This window comes from Alosa alosa, chromosome 24 (genome assembly GCF_017589495.1).
Source record: "Alosa alosa isolate M-15738 ecotype Scorff River chromosome 24, AALO_Geno_1.1, whole genome shotgun sequence".
Lineage (NCBI taxonomy): Eukaryota > Metazoa > Chordata > Actinopteri > Clupeiformes > Clupeidae > Alosa > Alosa alosa.
Window position 1 is genome coordinate 19,701,972 of NC_063212.1, and position 19,458 is coordinate 19,721,429.

The 19,458-nt window shown below is 41.1% G+C and overlaps 1 protein-coding gene across 1 annotated transcript; it reads left to right on the plus strand.

Moving 5' to 3' along the window:
* Nucleotides 1-5,570: 5,570 nt before the first annotated feature.
* On the plus strand, nucleotides 5,571-17,529 carry LOC125289484 (5,6-dihydroxyindole-2-carboxylic acid oxidase-like). The gene is made up of 7 exons (XM_048236360.1): nucleotides 5,571-6,122; nucleotides 6,510-6,832; nucleotides 7,445-7,649; nucleotides 12,465-12,632; nucleotides 12,980-13,156; nucleotides 14,450-14,596; nucleotides 17,037-17,529. Exons 1-7 carry the CDS (start codon nucleotides 5,771-5,773, stop codon nucleotides 17,237-17,239), a joined length of 1,575 nt encoding a protein of 524 aa, XP_048092317.1. The 5' UTR covers nucleotides 5,571-5,770; the 3' UTR covers nucleotides 17,240-17,529.
* The last annotated feature ends 1,929 nt before the right edge of the window (nucleotides 17,530-19,458 follow it).

Genomic DNA, 19,458 nt, shown 5'->3' on the forward strand with positions numbered 1-19,458 from the left:
AGCTCATATGAGTAGCGCACGGGAACATTCCTGCTCTTTACTTTTCTCTCTCTCAGAGATGATGTTGTAGCCAATGTTCACACAGGGATTTTATAATAGGCTAAGCATCCAAAATCCTACTCAATCTATGTCTAATTCCATTTCCAATAAATCTCCACAGTGTCTCCCAGTCTAACCAAGACGATCACTTTCTGTACTACAGGGAAATGGAGAATAACACAAATAAATTGCATCAATATTTGGTCACTGGTCTGATTAAATTTACAGCACAGCATTGCATCAATATTGCATCAACTGTCCGGGATGTAACTGGTGATTGTTTTGCGTTTTATCATAGTCGATGGCTGTGTAAGGCCCCGAAGCAAAGGGCTCCTCACTCACTGTGTACATCATTCGTGGAGTCAGTCTTGACCCCCGCTAAACCAAAAAAGTGTTTCATTATTTAGAAAGTAAGCAGGCAGGGAGCATCGTTCAGATCACCTGCATAATTGATGGCATTGAACTACAGTGTGGATCTAGTTGGCACACACACACACACACACACACACACACACATACACACCCCACTCAAAATAACACACATACACACAAGCACACACGCATGCATGTGCATACACACACACACACACACACACACACACACACTAAAGCAGACTCGTATATACACCATACCTCTACCTCAAGGGCTGGATCCTGACCCATAATCCCTTGTGGCGGTGACCCACTTGCGAGGCCAATCTCAGCCAAGTATTAAGGGTCAGAAACAGCAATGTGAATCACATGTGACCGTTCAAATCTTTTCTCTTTGGCCCACAGCTACAGTAAACTATGTGGGAGGCTGAGAGTTAGTGAGTTAGTGCGCCGTTATGCGGGAGGTTCTCATGTTCACTCACTGCTGCTGGGACTCTGTGACTGGTGCTCACGCTGAAAGACAAAGCATTGGAAGTTGGCTTTTCATTTTGTGTGCGTGTGTTTGTGTGTGTGCAAGAGAGAGAGAGTGTGTGTGTGTGAGAGAGAGAGAGAGAGAGAGTGTGTGTGAGAGAGAAAATCTGTGTGTGTGTGTGTTTGTGTGTGTGCAAGAGAGAGAGAGAGTGTGTGTGTGTGTGAGAGAGAGAGAGAGAGAGAGTGTGTGTGAGAGAAAATCTGTGTGTGTGTGTGTTTGTGTGTGTGCAAGAGAGAGAGAGTGTGTGTGTGTGAGAGAGAGAGAGAGAGAGAGTGTGTGTGAGAGAGAAAATCTGTGTGTGTGTGTGTTTGTGTGTGTGCAAGAGAGAGAGAGTGTGTGTGTGTGTGAGAGAGAGAGAGAGAGAGTGTGTGTGAGAGAGAGAAAATCTGTGTGTGTGTGTGTTTGTGTGTGCAAGAGAGAGAGAGTGTGTGTGTGTGTGTGAGAGAGAGAGAGAGAGAGTGTGTGAGAGAGAAAATCTGTGTGTGTGTGTGAGAGAGAAAATCTGTGTGTGTGTGTGAGAGAGAAAATCTGTGTGTGTGTGTTTGAGTTGGCGTTTCATTTGGTTTCCCTTCATTTCCCCTTGCTAGTGTCCTCATAAAAATGATAGACAAAAAAGAAAGACAAACTATTTACATATTTGGCTGAAGAACCTCAGGCTGCCTCTCAAACGTCTGTTTACAGTTTGCTTTCCCTTTGTACCCTTACATTGTTGTTTTTTCTCCCCCTCCCTCCCTCCCTCTCTCTCTCTGTCCCTCCATCTCTCTCTCTCTTTCTCTCTCTCTCACCCTCGTCCCATCTGAGACGGGCGCCTTGCCTTTGAAGTGGAGACAGACATATGGCAATTCAAAGCTTGGACCCCACTCAGTGAACTCTTCCAGCACACAGAATAAAGCCCCATGCTTTTCCGACAACAACATCTAAGGGGGAAAAAGCCTGGACATCCCTAGCTGTCTATCTCTCCTGTCTCTCTCTCTTTCTCTCTCTCTCTCTCTCTCTTTCTTGGCAGAACAGAAGCACGTCGGCAGGAGCACTGTGTCTAATTAGGAGAGGAGTTTTTCCCCCAGGGCATACTCTGCACGTCCTAGTTATTAGAGTAAAATAATAACTTCTAATTAATTCAGCAATACATGCGTTGTGTGTGCTAATGTGTTTCTGTGTGTCCATGTGTGTAGCCGTAGCTGTCTTTGTTTGTGTGTGTGTGTGTGTGTGTGTGTGTGTGTGTACATATGTGTGTACGTGTGTGTGTACAGGTGTGTGTGTGTGTGTGTGTGTGCGCGTGTGTATAGATAGATAGATAGATACTTAATTTAATTCAAGAAGATGTGTACGTGTGTGTGTGTGTGTGTGTGTGTATGTGTGTGTGTATGTGTGTGAGCGTGTGTGTTTGTGTGTGTGTGTGTGTGTGTGCGCATGTGTATGTGTGTGTGTGTGTGTTTGTGTTGACTGTGTGTGTGTGTGTGTGTGCGTGTGTGCGTGTGTGTGTGCACACGCAAGTAAAAGAGACAGAGTAATATATTCCAGAGGCATCCTGTAGTTGATTAAAGAAATGCCCTCTAAATAACCTAGAGCAAATATTTGTCATGAATAAAATATGGGCATAGAGTGGTTATGAGGCAGTAGGCAGTGGATGATGCATTGTCCAATATTGTCCCATTTTCTGCCGGTGCAATGCTGAAAACTCCCAGGTAGTTCTGCCACCTGTCAATCACTCACTCCTTTGAGTGACACATCAACCAACTTCTGATTTCTAGATTAGATCAGGGCTTAAAGCAAGGAAAATAAATGTACGTGTCTGAAGTTATCAAGTCAGAAACTTTCAGATATTGCAGTTCACCTGACCTAAACCCTATTGAGAACTTGTGATCTTGAGATCTTCTTAAACATGAGATTTACAGTGGAAGACAATACACCTCTTTGAACAGCATTTGGGAGGCTGTGGTTGTTACAGCACAAAAAGTTGATCATCAACAGGTCAAGAAACTAACAGACTCCAACTTGCCTAGTACTTTTACACACAGTGTAGTTAGATAGAACATTGCTTTAGATCAAGCAAAATATATAGAGTCTGTTAGAACTACTGCAAGCACAACATTGATTACCGCAGAGGCTATAGTGTCTAATAACCTTATCTTATAATGTTTTAGAATGTCACATTATGCTGAGGAAACAGAAGCTAACTTAAAAAACAATTCTTTCATTTTATGCTTTTCTTTGTAATAAACACTGATATAGACCCTTTCAAGACAGTTCCATTATCAGCATCATAGTTGGCCCCACAAGACTTCCTTTTTAACATTCCATATGTTATCTTAATGCAGAGGAAGTAGATTGGGAACCAAATAGAACGTTCAAGTATTGTTTTTGTTTTTATTGTTGAAAGGGTCTATAAGTCCTGATATGAACTGTCTTCCTCACATTAACAGCTCCCTTAAAAGGCCATGCGATTATGAGTTCTTGAATGTCAGAGTCATAAATTGCCAATTTCACCTGCTGCCGAGGCTGAGGAGAAATGGCACCGGTCCAGCGTAATTTGAGTTTAATCTTCAAAACGCATGTGTAATTAGGTAATTCACTCTCCTCTTAAACCCCTGGGCAAAGGTCTGTCACTGTGGAATGCTGGGCCACTAGTTTTTATTCGCAGCCATAATGATTGTGGAGTTTTCTTTAGAAATAAAGATGTGCTCATACTCTAAAACAATGTTCATTCCTGTGTCTTTTTAATGAGATGAAACGTTGACTGTTAAGCTAGCCTGGGTGAACCCTGACAAACTCATTGAACCCATTGAAGCCAATATCTGAATCGCCAAAAACCCAGGAACCAATCATACCTGTTTATCCATCATGGGGCGGGCTTTATACGTTGACAGACAGGGGAGTACAGTTAGCTGTGTCGTTCACCACAGCCAGTGGCTGCAGCAGACAGTGTTAGTCTAAATGTTTCTGATGTCATTCGGTGAGTGACATTCAAATGAGTTGACGGTCATATTCAAATGTGTATATTAAAAATTGAATATGACCGTTAACTCATTCAAATGTCACTCAGCAACCGTAGGATGGCATCAGAATGTGCAGTAGGCTAGTCACTTATGTTTTTCCAGAGTTGTATAAGGACGTGTCATTTACTTGAAATTGAGTAACTGCATTTAAAACCTGTTGAAAAAAATATTTAAAAATGTGTGTTTGCTGTACTTCTGGAAAGCTTTGGTAAAAGTTCAATGTTTAAATTCCAGTTTAATAATCACTGCTGGTTGAAATTAAACACTCCTTGGAAATCCGAAGTGAATGAAATGTCCCCAGACCCATTCTCAAGTTCAGTTGAGATTTGAGAGGTCTGGTGGTGTAAGCCAGGCTACTGTTCAACAGCAATTTGTATTGTAGCACTTCAGTATATATCATGTGCATGGTTACCTTCCTGTCATTCATACTGTCCGGTACCACTTACTCTGTTGCCATATTATTATCAATAATAATAATAATAATAAATTTTTTTATAGTGGTTTTCTAGACACACACTCAAAGACGCTTTACAGTTTTGATTACATAGATACAACAAACAGTGAAATGTTGTTTCTTTTCAACTCTATAGTATATTTTTGCTTCTAGTGAACCCATGGGTGTCATGGGGACCAGACAGGCCTCAGGGTAAGATACTGTTTGACTCGTGTGCTGTTGGGGTTGTTTGCGATGGGAGAGGTTGGAACGGTGGACATGAAAGCTCAGCTGACTGACTTGGGGCAGAGTGAGGGGAGTCGGGGGTGCGGCTGTGAAGTATGAGTGTGAGTGTGAGTGCTCTCCTTCTGTGAAGTGTGAGTGCTCTCCTTCTGTGAGTGACCTAATCTTGGGCCAACATTGCCACTAGTTTGGGATTTAGAGGTCACGGAACCCCTTCAAAAAAAAAAAAAAAAAAAAAAAAATGTGTGTGAGCATGTGAGTGAATTTGGAAGGAAAGGAATTTGGCTGACTGAAAAGCTAATTAAAAGGTTAATAACAATACCAGAAAGATGCTTGAAATTCATGAATCAACGACAGTAACTAAATAGACGTGCTTAAATAAATAACACAGAGGTGATGAATCTATGTGGCAAAGTTACAAGTTGTGACATTTTGATTCTACATGATTTGGAGTTACAGTTTTAAGAAGTCCTTTTCATAATGTTATATATTGGGATGTATAATTATGACTGGGATGTAATCATCATTGTCATTGATCTCTTGCCTAACTATTAACTTGCCTCCTCAAAAATACTATGTTAACAGTAAGCCTAGGCTATATGATATGAATGATAAAATAGACTATGCTACCAGACTTGAAGGTATACAATTTGTTTTCATACGTTTTACTTAATTTACATGTTTACATTACATGTGTTAGCAAATAATTAGATCTACAGCAGATATTTTCTCTTTTACTGTAGGCTGTAGTCTCTGCACAGAGGCCTGAGGGGGTAGAGTACGCATGACTGAACCTTCAACAACCAACCTTGCCCCATTCCCCTCCGCTGATTTAGGAGGAAATGTGATGTGGTCACGAGGAGATCAGAAATCCAAGCAGTCATGCGCTAATCCACTATTTAAAGCCACACTCGTTTTGCTGCTTTTTATGAAACTTACTGCGATGTAAGACGACACGTTCCCCCACTACACAAACAAATGCTATAGCATAAACCTTTCTGCAAAAGTCCCACAAAGTAGACATATTGGTGCTGTTTAATGGATCTGTAAGGGAAATAACTTTTTTAGTTGCTGCAGAAGAAATAGCGACCTCAGATCACAAAAGAGTGACTAAGAATTCGGTGTTGTGAGATTGTCCATACCTGCTTCATCGCCATGTGGAAATACTGGTGCCTGGTGGTGTTGACTGCGGTAGTTGTGAATGCCCAGTTTCCAAGGGTGTGCGTGACACCAGAGGGACTCCGCAGCGGACAGTGCTGTCCATCGCCAACTGCGGTGAACGACCCTTGCGGTACGAGTTCGGGACGGGGACAGTGCGTATCGATAAATGCGGATGCGCGACCACACGGACCACAGTACCCTCATGACGGGCGGGATGACAGAGAACGATGGCCCATTCGCTACTTTAACCGGACGTGCCAGTGCAATGGGAATTTCTCTGGCTTCGACTGCGGCCGGTGCAAACATGGGCTTACAGGTCCCAACTGTGATCAGCCGGTGTCCGTAGGTGAGACTGAATAAACAATTAAAACTGTGATCAGCCGGTGTCCGTAGGTGAGACTGAATAAACAATAAAAACAAAAAGAAACAACACAAGAAAATACCAGACGAGCCATTCAGCAACAGGTGTTTTTTAAAGTAGCACAGCCAAGATCATGAACAGCATTGCTCACAGGAAGAGTTCATTAGGGTCTGCTGCATATTTACATAAAAAAAAAAAAAAACGTTCTTGGCATTTTATGACATTTTGGTTAGACGTTGAATGCCATAACCTGACAACATACACAAGCCTACTCGAACAGCCTATCAGTCATGTGTATTAATTGAGAATGATCTGTATTTTGCTTTTTATGTTATGAACATCACAGTAATTACTGTAACATTTTTCCTTCAGTGAGAAGAAACGTGATGATGTTCAATGCTGATGAGAAGCGCGCTTTCTTGAATGCTCTGGACCTGGCTAAACGCACTGTACACCCGGACATAGTGATAGCCACCAGCAGATTCGCTGAGGTGTTTGGACCGGATGGGAACACTATGCAGTTCGAGAACATCACTATCTACAACTATTTCGTGTGGTCCCACTACTACTCCGTCAGTAAAACGTTCCTGGGACCGGGCCAGCTGAGTTTCGGTGGAGTTGACTTCTCGCACGAGGGACCTGGATTCGTGACTTGGCACCGCTTCCACCTGCTTCAGCTCGAGCGGGACATGCAGGTAAAGATGGAGATAGAGATCCTCTATTTGACGTTGCTGTCCTGAAGTATTACGCACAAGTCTCTCTCTCTCTCTCTCTCTCTCTCTCCTCTCTCTCTCTCTCTCTCTCACACACACACACACACTCATTCAGAGCGGGTGTGAGAGTGGTGCCGATGTGTTTGTTCCATTTATTTACGCGATTTCACGCTTTAATCTGGCGTGTTTAACCAGAAAATGTTAAGTTTATGAGCCAAAGCCAAGGCCGTCTATCAGACCTCTTGCATTTACTTGCACTGTTGCCTACATTTCTGTATGCTGGCCTTAATTAAAAATAACATGACACCCATTTAATATCAGCAGGCTACCCTAAAATAACTTTTTATATACTATATTATGTATGTGCAAAAAAATATTCTGGTAACATTCTGGTTTAAATAAATGTTTTGTTTTGTTTTTGCGAAGTAGGATACTGGTTGAAGTTATTTTTAGCAATCAGGTGAAATGTCACTAGCCTATTGGCGTTATTGCCTATGGTTATTAACTCGGCTCGGTGTTTATTATGCCACAGAGAAGGTCGAAATAGGCTTAGGTACTTGTTATATCGTCCCTGTATATACTTCCACCTGGCAGGATATGCTGCAAGATCCGAGCTTCGCCCTGCCCTACTGGAACTTCGCGATTGGTGGGAACAGGTGCGACATCTGCACGGATGACCTGATGGGGGCGCGAAGCTCCTTCGACTTGAACGGCATCAGCCCCAACTCCATATTCTCCCAGTGGAGAGTCATTTGCGAGAGTGTGGAGGACTACGACACACTAGGCACCATCTGCAACAGTACGTCAAACCCTTTCCAAAGGCCCTTACACAAAGTGAAATATATTTGCTATGAATTCAAGTAATTGCATGTTGTTGGCTTCATTTATGATGCCATGGTGCAAAAGTCAAAACTGTAGTCCAGTCTTTCATTAATTAATTTAACTCTGCATACATACATCCACACGCATACAATTATATGAATTGTATATTTTTAAGTTAAAACCAATGCAACTGTGTAAGCGACCCCTAAAAACCCAGGTGAATAGTTTGTGATAGAGGATAATTGATGACAAATAAACTATAGGAGTGCCCCTATAAAGTATTGTAAAAATAGCTGAAACCAAGTACAAAGTAGACTGACTGGGTCTCTCTTGCTCCCATATCTGAAACTGTTCTATTGGCAACAAGCTTCTCATATGGGAGACAGTCACACAGAGACTCATTAGAGGACAAAAAGCTACTTGAGCCAAATATGGCTCTGCAGCATTCAAAGACACACAGGTGTGCACACTCACACACATTTTAAAATATCCCAACATTGATTGTTATTTGACTTTAACTCCAAGTCCTTCATAGAAGAGAATGGATCTGAGCTCTATCGTCCTTTTCATGGTTTGTGTTTCTCCCAGCACCTGCTGAGCCGGGTTTGTGAAATCAGTTTGAAATGTGCTTACCCCATCCACTTGCCAGCCAAAAAAACAAAACAAAAAAACACCAGTGTAATGTGCCAACTTTGTCTTATCCCCCCCACACACACACACAAACACACACACAAACAAGAAAAAAAAGGAACCTTTGCCATCTGTGGCAGGTACAACTTCACAGGACCTAATCCCCGAAAGCTGAGGATTGTGGGATAAACGTGGCCCAGTCTTGGCCTGAAGCTGGTGAATCAGGGCCAGAGATGATTCACAGTCACGTGCCATCTGGACTTATCATCTGAACAATATTTTTAAAAATAATTCTGGGAATTATCCTGAAAAAAAGTACAGCCAGAGAATCTGGATGACATCATGTTAGTTGATATCCATATCCCCAAACTCTTACCCCCTGCCTTCAGTGATTAGCTGAAATAGTTTTGATATGTTTGGTCCATTTGTTGGTGTCCAGTTCATGGCGCCAGGGCTGTAGCCTGGGATCACCCAGACCTTCACAATTGTACAGTTGCGAGTGGGCCTGGAAAAGGTTCATTGACTTCCAGGAGGGGTGTAACTAGCAGTGAAATGAAGCTTACATTTGTACATTAAACTCTTACCAAATCGTTTCAAAAGTGTAGCAATCTTGTAAACGAAGGTTTTAAATGCAGTTGTTTACTCGATTACAAAGAAATACAAGTCCATACTTAGCGATTCAATGACCTCTTGACTAGACGGACCTGCAGAGCTAATCTCAAATTTGCCGAAAGTATGGGTGGGTATTCCCAGGCTACCAGGCCTGTGCATTCCCAGGCTACCAGGGCTTTTTTTTAACAGTCCACTCAAGGAGATATTCGCTGAATGTGACAACAAGGGTTTGAAATTGCTTACAATCACTAACGGTACCTTTAATTGTCTTTGAACTTCAAGAAGAACAAGCATAACTATGTACATGCATGCACATGTTCTTTAAGAAGAACAAGCATAATGTACATGCATGCACACACACACACACATACACACACACACAAACACACAAATACACACATAATTATGAAACACCCAAAACACAGTATAGAACACATTACAGGAAGTTTTGAATGCATGCCTTAATTAAATCCATTTAAATGCATAATCAAGAATCTGTGAGTGTATATCACCTGAATACCCAGATGGAAATAAAAAAAACTGGTGAGAAAACACAGTTAAACTTATTTTGACGAAGGCGTTGATTGGCTCCTGAGTTGAGAATCACACTCATGTTTTGTACATGAGGTAATTTAGAAATAGATGCTTAGTGCATAAATACTAAAAACCTAAAGCACTCTGAACTGAAAGAAGTAAACTTAAACATTCTTAATTTAACTCCAACCTGTGGCTGTCTTACAGGTTTGTACAATATAAATATTCCATTTGTATTTAGATACATATTGAAATGTTTTCTTTTCTCGGGATTTATATACATATTGTCTTGTGTGTTTTATTTATGATTGTTGTCCTCAATCTATTTTCTTAAAACATCCATGTGTATTCATACAGTAAGTGCTTTAACTTCCCATACATTCCTCTCTTCCCTCATGTTGACCCTTCTTGACACATTAATCAAATGCATTGAATTCACACATGAAGCGTGCGATAAGATCGGCATTTGTCACATTTCGTCAAGGGTGATAGATCAACTTTTTTGGGGTGTGTTCGGAGTGGACACGTGTGTTGTCTCTAGCCAGCCTCATGAAGAGCAATGTAAGGATGGTGCAGGAGTCGATTGACCCAATGAGTCCATACTAGGGCTGGGCGATATGGCTGAAAACTGTATCACGATATAAGTATTTTATATCGGTCGATATCGATAATTATTGATTTTTAAAAAAAATCTATTTCAGATAAGGACCAGAAGGGAAAAAAAGTTAAATTTAAACACTTTTATTTTAAACTTAACCTTCCTCTGATTTTAATCACCTCAGTTATCAATCAAAGCAAACAGGGAAAAGAAATGGCAACACAATCACGAAAAACACTCAAATAAATAAATGTGCACATAAGTCTGAATAAAAAGCAGCACTGGTTGAAGCCTGGAAATATTGTAAACAAAGTAGCTTAATTTGCCTACTGGTTAGACTGTTCAGTTTTTCCACGTGTGTTTAAGTTTCAAATGAATACTTTTTCTCCTTGGGACAGGCCCGTTTGAGTCTTGGAAAATACTTTACCATTTGCATCGGGATTGAAATGATTAGAACTTAGCAGTCAATTTGAATGCAACAGTTTTGAACAAATTCGTGCAGCGTAATAGCATAATGATGCTAACCGGATTTAATAGCAATTTAGCCAGTCGTCTTGCACGATTGTGAATGTTTGGATTACATGCATGTGCATGAGGAGGGATGCGCCTGTAGAGAGAGAGAGAGAGAGAGAGCAGGGGCAAGGACTCATTGAGAGTCTGAGTTGAGGTAGGCCTACTTCTATCGCCTACTCTGGTAGAGTTGCACATACAATGCAAGATATTTAGCCTATTTATTTATGGACAGCGTAAGGCGGGAGGTGTGTGTTTTAATTATCTAATGTTCTATCGAACGTATTTTTTATTGATATCGATTACATGTCTATTGCGATACATATCGCTATCGTTTTATCGCCCAGCCCTAGTCCATACCCCTGTTCTACTCCTAACCAAGGTAGGCTATTCAACACAGGAGGTGTGAGGGGAAGTGGTGGGTTGATAGCAAGTTGATAGCAAAATGTGACGACTTGCAGGTACGGTAGGCTGGGAATAAGTTACTTGACAGCATTGGACACTGCAGGCAAATGTTACGCTTTTTCCCAAACCTCACCGACTGCCTGAATGAGACTATCCGTTTGCCTATGTTCTGGAAAATATATAAACTTACATTACATTACATTACATTTAGCAGACACTTCTTGACCAAAGTGACTTACATATGTCAGCTATATTACAAGGGATCACATTGTCCCCGGAGCAACTTGGGGTTAAGTGCCTTGCTCAAGGGCACAGCGGTGGAAGCTGGGAATTGAACCGACAACTTTCAGGCTACTGCACGCTAGCCCAGCTCCTTAACCACTACACTACCACCGCCCCCATAAACTTACATTCACCTAAAGATGGAGTGCCTCTTTTTTTGTCCTGGGTGTTACCAGCTACTGCCAGGAGTTTGTGATCTTCATGAACTGTACCCACATCACTAAAGAGCACCTGTTGTTGGATAAGCCAGTGGAGCCTAGTAGTAGCACTTCTTTCCCCTGCTGGAGCCATTGTCTGAAAGAGACGTCAGCATCTCAGCTCTGTCCTTGCCCCCTCTAAAGACGCAGAAATTGAGCTCCATCAGGAGGATCTCCATGGGAACAAGGGGAATCATATTTGACAACAACACTCAGCAGGAATGTTGAAGTGTTATATGTGTTCAGTCCTAAGTGCCTCAGCTCTATCTCCAATGCCTCCCTTCTTTTCACAGACCCTAACAGAAGGAACACATTGGGGAACATGCACTTGCTGAAGAGAGAGAATAAGACATGCTAAGTGCTAGCTTGTGTAGCCCCACACCACTTAGCGTTTCAGCTCTCTCATCACACTCACTCCTTAGACTAGCACCATCAGAAGGAACCCGTTGGGGAACATGTGCTTCATGCTACTTGTTTTTTTTTTTTTTATATTGAAAGGACAGTTGAGCGAGAAATGATACAAGATGAGAGAAATATGGATGTGGGATTGGCTGCCAATGGGAATCTAACCCCCTAGGCCACCATTGGCACTTGAACCCATATACTGTATGTGGTCTGGATGCTGTTGCCACTTGCATTCTCATGCTAGGTTTTACCTTTCAGTATCTCAGCACTGTCTTTACCACTGTATCCATCTGTAATGTGGAACCTACTTGGTTAACTCTAGCTGGTGCCAGAAATGTGCCCTGTGAAACTCCATTTTGAACAAGATGGCTGTAGTCTATTACAGTCCGAGTTTTGGCTAAAGTGGCAAGCCATGACGTGCACGCCCCCCCCCCAAAAAAAAAAAAAAAAAAAAACTTGTTTGATAAGACGCAATGTCGTACAAATAAAAGGACCCCTAGTTCACGCCGAATTCTTACAACATTTCACAAGTTACGGGTTGTCACAACACAAGCCATCAGCATGTACAAATGGAACACACAATATAATACCATCATGGCCTTTACCACCCCCCCTGCAGACACAGAGACGAGCCCCATCCGGAGGAACCCGGCGGGGAACGTGGCGCGGCCCATGGTGCAGCGGCTACCGGAGCCCAAAGATGTGGCCGACTGTCTGGAGGTGAACATGTTCGACACGCCACCGTTCTATTCCACCTCCACTGAGAGCTTCCGCAACTCCATCGAGGGTCAGTGAGTGGTCTGTATGTGTGTGTGTGTGTGTGTGTGTGTGTGGGGGCAGCAGTCCCTCTCTCTCACTCTTTGTGTGAAAAGACCTGCAGAGGAATGAAAAAGGAAAAAGAAGAAAAGGGAAGGAGCCTTTTTAAGGAGCCTTTCAACAATATTTCAATCTATGTTAAATGGTATAAGCTTTTTCAGTCAAATTTTCCACTGATGCACATTTAAGTCCTAACATAAAGTAGGCTTCCACAATCATCTTTTTCACTGAAAAAGACATTTCAGCTGGAGTTGTCCACAAAGGGCGCCTCGGTCGGACAAACAGTCATGACACATGTTTTCTTTTCATGGTTGCTAGGCTACAGCCACCCGCAGGGTACATATGACCCCGTGGTGCGAAGCCTGCATAACCTGGCTCACCTCTTCCTGAACGGCACCGGGGGTCAGACGCACCTCTCGCCCAACGACCCCATCTTCGTCCTCCTGCACACCTTCACCGACGCCATCTTCGACGAGTGGCTTCGGCGGCACCCTGGTGAGTGTGTGTGTGGCGCGGCGTGCGGAGCGGAGCTGCATCACACCACTAGTGAGGAAAGTGTTATTGCAACTTCTGTAGCAGGAAACCAAGGGTGTGAGAGGAAAGGTGATGAAAGGTTTGATAGCACTTCCCAGTGTTAACAGAAGAAAAATAACACCTGTCAGTGAGAAAAACCTTTAAAAGTGGATCATTGTGATATAATTCCACAACTCCCTGTAATGTGAAACATCCAAGATAAAAAAAAAACATTCTGTTCTTACACCAGTTGTTACTTATTCCAACTTTGCCGTGTCAAAAGAAAAGTAAGATATACAACTAGAAAATGTAATTTCGAGGAAATTACCAGTGCATGAAAATATAAACATACTGTATATTAACATAAAATGCCAAACAAACTTTTATTGGGAAACATTTGGCAGGAGTCATAGTTGATAACAACTGACAGTTGAAATGGCTGAACAGTTAAATAGTTGAGTAGTTTAAATAGTTAAATTATTTAATAGTGAATTATTGTAGTGAGGACATGTATTTTGTTTATTTATTTAACAGTTATGGGCAGAGGAAATAGTAGTCTTAAGAGAGCCAGATTGTATGCTTAAAGCCTGAGACAGAGTATATAGTTTAAAAGTTGAATGTAGATAGTGTAATGGATGTTGATAGACAGAAAGTTGAATGGATGTTGATAGGCAGATTGTTTAATGGATGTTGATGTATAGTTTAATGGGTGGATGAGTGAATGGTTTGAAGAGGATGAATGGATAGAAAGTTGGATGGAATGTGCCTTATATCCTTGTAGAATGGAGAGACACAGAGAGAGTTGGCCTAGTTAAGCAGAAAGCAGTTGATACAGGTGCAATCAGTTTAACTGGCCCTTTGATGGGTCCTAGTAGTGAGCAGCTGGAAATTGATACAGGTGCAAATCAAGTTAATTAGTCCATTGTGATGTCATAGTGCTAATACAACGTCTATGGGGAAAAATAAGCTTGTTTTTTTATTAATATCTCAAAAAGTATAAAGTTTACAAAAGTGGAAAATACATTCCCCACGTGTCCTTTTCAAGACCTACGTTACAAAGTTTGAATGAAGTTTCTACGTTAAACGGTTAAAGCTGAATTAGACGCAGAAATTTGGTGGGAAGAAGAAGAAGAAGAAGAAGAAGAAGAAGAAGAAGAAGAAGACTTCGGATAACAGAACAGTGCATTTTCATGCACTGTAATTAGCTATGTCCTCTTTACAGTGGCATAGCATAGATTTGTCCTAACATTCTCTTGTCCCTCTTTCTATTGGCAGAGTCTGCTGTTTATCCCTTGGAGAATGCCCCCATTGGTCACAACAGAGAGTACAACATGGTGCCGTTCTGGCCCCCGGTAACTAACGTGGAGATGTTTGTGACGGCCCCTGAGAACCTTGGATATTCCTATGAGGCTGACTGGCCTGGTATGTATTCTGTGTTAACGTTCCTAAGGACACGTAACACCTAATGCTCATGTAAATTATGACCCATTCAGTTTATTTATTAGCTGGACTAATATTTGTGTACAGCTTTGGCATCTGTCACTTTCTTATAAACTTGTGTAGAAATAAGTTGTTTTTCCTCTCTCTATCTCTCTTTTCTTTTAGAAGTCTAGATTTACTGCAAAACAGGGGCGTGCAGAGACCTTTGAAGGGGCAGGGGCTCAAATTTAAAAAAAGGGCACATGGAACAAAATTTTCAGAAAACGTGTTAACTTTATTTAAAACTTAATTTTGATTACAACGCAATAGAGAATACATAGGCTACATGCAAATTATATCAAAATAAAACACTGACTTTTGCTACCTCCCGCAGCTCCTTCTCCCTCTGCTTTCGCTTCCTGTCTTTAGTGGGCATCTTTGCACTGCAGAATATAATATCATGTTTTATAGAACATAATGCATACGAAAGCTAGAAAAGATACACACAATTTGAATGGTGTAAACTGGAACTTAAGTTTTACATTCCCTAGCCTATAAAGTTTTAATCATCTGAACCTGAGCTGGACATTTTTTTTTTTGCATTTAAATTCTAGCATTATGCTATTTCAGTGATGATGGTGGGACAGGCTATTATATCGTTTAGCAATTTGCAAAGTAGTCTAATGTACTGATAAACATTTTATACATTTTCATATTTATTCATTATGTATCAAGAAGAATGGGTGTAAATAGCAGACAGAGCTGTAACACATTTTCCTCATTTCTCTCCTTGGTTCTGAAAATTCAATAGGAGTGCATGTACTGTAGGCCTACTGTAGCCAGGGCACAGACAGATAGGTCTTTTTAGTTTTCATTAGGCTATTGTCTACACAGAGATCATAGGCTATAAGGCTACATCTTATTGATTAAATTCAAAGCTAATTTTAATAGCCTAGAAATCTAGACGCACCCTAGCGGCAGTAAATATGTTATTGCCTAGTCTGGCTTGTCAGGCTATAATTTTAATGTTTATCACAGTGAACTACCACCATTAGCAAGCTGGTGCTTGCAGATTCACGTGCTGTGCGTGTGGCCACTGAGTGAAATGGCGCGCAATGTAGCCTACTGTAAACAGAGAACGACGTGTGGAGTTGGGTTAGTTAAACAACTACAGTAGCCTATGTCGTCGGCTTATGACGATTTAGAAAAGGTTTGCCTACTCTGTTTTATGAACTAGGTCTACTAACCTAAGCTACTATAACATAGTAACCTAAACAGAATATGTTATGAACGTTCAGCCTTAGATTTTCGAAGCTGCCAGGTTATTGAAATGGATAGACCATGGGTTTGATAGCCTACTTCAGTGTTTCTCAAAGTGTGGTCCGGGGACCACTGGTGGTCCGCAAGCTATCCCAAGTGGTCCGTGAGCAGACGTGATAAAATATAATATAGATGAGTTGTTTGCAATATTGAACCAACTTGTATGTAAATCCAAACAGTTCTGCAACACTGTCTATGCAAGATATGCCAGTTTAAATCATATGAATCCTCTGACACAATAAGCAAAGTGCAGAGACAATAATCAAGGTGGTTCAGTGAGTAGGCCTATTGTGTAGGCTAATATACTATTGAAGTAGGTCTAATCTTTTTTTTTTCTTTTTTTTAAGCTAGGTGGTCCGTGCATTTCTTTTTTATTGGTTAAGTGGTCCTTCGTCTGAAAAAGTTTGAGAAACACTGGCCTACTTCATTAAACATGAAACAACTTTAAACATTTTTTTTATTCTCTATCTCTAAGCTGAATACTATTGCATGTTCAGATAGGCTAACTGCCAAGTGACCTTACCGTGCTCCCAAACGTCTCCTGCAGCACTGTGCCTGCGTGCACCTTCTGGGAGTTCACTGAATGTATGACGTCACGGATTGGTGGCCGCAAGGCATTTCAATTAACACAGAAAATTGTTATTTTTGTCAATTTCTAATTTCGCAAACTATTAATGAGACACTTTAGCGAATATTCACGTTGGAACTAGCGGAAGTATTAAAAATTTTAAAAAGTAAAAAACGGGTCTTGTCAAAAGGGCACTTGGACATCAAAGAGGCAAAAGGGCAGGTGCTAGAGCCCCTGTAGCCCCCCTTCTCTGCACGTGCCTGCTGTAAAAGTATACACAATACTATATAGACAAAATTAAGAATTAGATTAACAGATGAATTTGTGTATTTTGTCACATGTTCTCAGCCCATACCTCTGTTATGATAGGCTACGCTCATGTGCTGTATACCTCTCTGTTATGATAGGCTATGCTCATGTGTTGTATACCTCTGTTATGATAAGCCAAGCTCATGTGTTGTCTACCTCTGTTATGTTAAGCCAAGCTCATGTGTTGTCTACCTCTGTTATGATAAGCCAAGCTCATGTGTTGTCTGCCTTGTTTTTGTCCTGCAGCTCGCCCTATCACTCTGACTGAGATCATCTCCATCACCGTGGTTTCTGCCCTCATTGTCGTGGCGGTCATCTTTTCCATCACAACCTGCGCCGTGCGTTCCAAAGCCAGTAGGATGGAGGGCAGGCAGCCATTGTTAGGAGAACAGTACCAGCGCTACGATGACCATGACAGACACGCAGTCAAAACACAATCAGTCGTATAAGGGTTAAAAATAAATTAACCAACCACTTTTTTATTGTTCTGTTTTAAAAATGCAAGTTGGAAACAAACTCATAATTGAATGAGTTTTGGATAATATTTGTTGCTGATGTACTCATGTGAGGCTTTTTTTCCTAGGTGTAAGATAATTACTAGTAGGTATTTAAAATGTAGGTGCTAACAATTAATTACATACACATGCTTGTATGATGTACATTTGTAAACATAATATTTGTTTTTCCGTAATCTTGTGATCAGATCACTAATTCTAACTTAAGTTGTTGAAAACAATAAATTCACCCAAGAAACAGGCTATTTGTATTGTTTTTCCTTTTCAGTGCCATTTTGAAAAACATAGGCCTAGCAGGAAATGTACAGTTTGTTTTCACTCCTGTGAGCTTTATTTGTGTGTGTATTATAAACGATGTAATGCTCATAAACTAATGAAGTAAATTAGCCTACATGTAAAGTGTAGGCCTCGGCTAGTAGGCCTAAGTGACCAACAAAACAGCTAGCAGTCAGCGAAGATGGCACAGAATGCTTAAACTATAAGGAGTTGAAGTTGGTAGCCTAGTCTAGTAGACCTTTCCAGCTTTTCATGCTGGTTACATTTTCCAGACCCTGGGTTGCCTAAACCCAATTGAGAAGCGCAGGTTTAGGCTACAGCTGAGGTTAACATAGGGTGTGTTTGTAAATTGCCACTCCGAGCGTCCCGAGCACACTTTGAAACACTTTAACCGTGCGTTATTCTATTTTCAGAGTGTCAGATTGAATTTACGAACGCACCCCATAGGCTACCTGACATCACGCCTATATACACTTATGTTTACACTTATGAATACATATAGGGGAATTTATTTTGCACTCAAGGGAGCCACATTTAATATTAAGCACAGACAACAATAAATAACAATAAACAATAAAAAAAGACACAAACATCCAACAACATTGCAGACGTTGACGCGATGCTTTTAATATCAGATCCGGTAATTTCTCTGCCCATTTTAGTCACCTTGTCCAGCATTTTCCTGTTCTGAACAGAAAGACCCCCCCCCCCCCACACACACACACACACACACACCAGCAATGGATGGCGAAAGTCACCACACTCTGAATAAAAGTTAAATAAAACAAAATGTCGGAGTTGTTGTGTCTGCATAAATAAAAACAGAGCCGTTGCTGTGCTTTTGAGTAGCCTATCTTGCTAGTGTGTTGGCAGAAACCCTACTGCCCAGATACTTATACTTCTCCACAGTCTCAACTGTCCCTTATGAATAGTAACAGGTTGCATTGGAGGGTGCCTTTTCCTAAAATCAATCACCATTTATTTTGTTTTTGAAATGTTAAAGATTAGTGAATTTTGATTGTATATTATATATTGATTGCACCAATCATGGAAGTGGTCAACCTCAGACCTGTAGTCCTATTCATTAAAACTGACTAGGGCAGCATCATCTGCAAACTTAATTAGTGTGCAGTTGGAGTGGTGGCTGACACAATCATTATTAGTATAGACCCTTTCAACAATAAAAACAAAAACAATGCTTGAAAGTTCTATTTGGTTCCCAATCTACTTCCTCTACATTAAGATAACATATGGAATGTTATGTAAGGAGTCCTAATGTTTCTATACTGATCGAACTCCTGATCATGTGTACTGTTGATTAATTACCCTACCACATGATGGTATGACCTCATGGTGGGCCCATTGTCACATATTGCTGCTACAACAACTTTTGATTATATCTCTAACCTTTGCCTTTTTCACAGGAGAAACTAACTAGAAAGCAGGAAATGTAATTAATGTGTACATTGTCATGTCTTGATTAATGCACTCTCACTACAACAATGGTCTCAAGTCTCATCAAAGTACTCTCAAATCAGATGACCTCCAACCATGTGATCCCAAATCAGCTGACCTCCAATCATGTGATCCATATCAATGTAACCAACCACAAACTAGGTAGCTTATTTAAGTGAGGTTCACTTAATGAATGATTGCAGTCAACTAATTAGATGGTCTGACATCAAAACAAAAAAAAAGTCACCTGTGGAATTGATAGAGCTGTAAAAAAAAAAAACCCATCCAAAAACATCCAATGAAAAGTAAGACAAACAGCTGGACGGTGATAAGTCTATCAAACTGCCATCTATTCCTCCCCCTCCGTGTTTGTGTGCTTTGGGGAGAGCTTTGGAGGGAGGCCTGAACGAAGATCGTGCATT

Coding starts and splice junctions, on each gene's coding strand:
- LOC125289484 (XM_048236360.1), top strand. CDS start 5,771: ATGTGGAAATACTGGTGCCTGGTGGTGTTGACTGCGGTAGTTGTGAAT. Junction 6,833..7,444: donor AGCTCGAGCGGGACATGCAG/GTAAAGATGGAG, acceptor TCCACCTGGCAG/GATATGCTGCAAGATCCGAG. Junction 12,633..12,979: donor CTTCCGCAACTCCATCGAGG/GTCAGTGAGTGG, acceptor CATGGTTGCTAG/GCTACAGCCACCCGCAGGGT.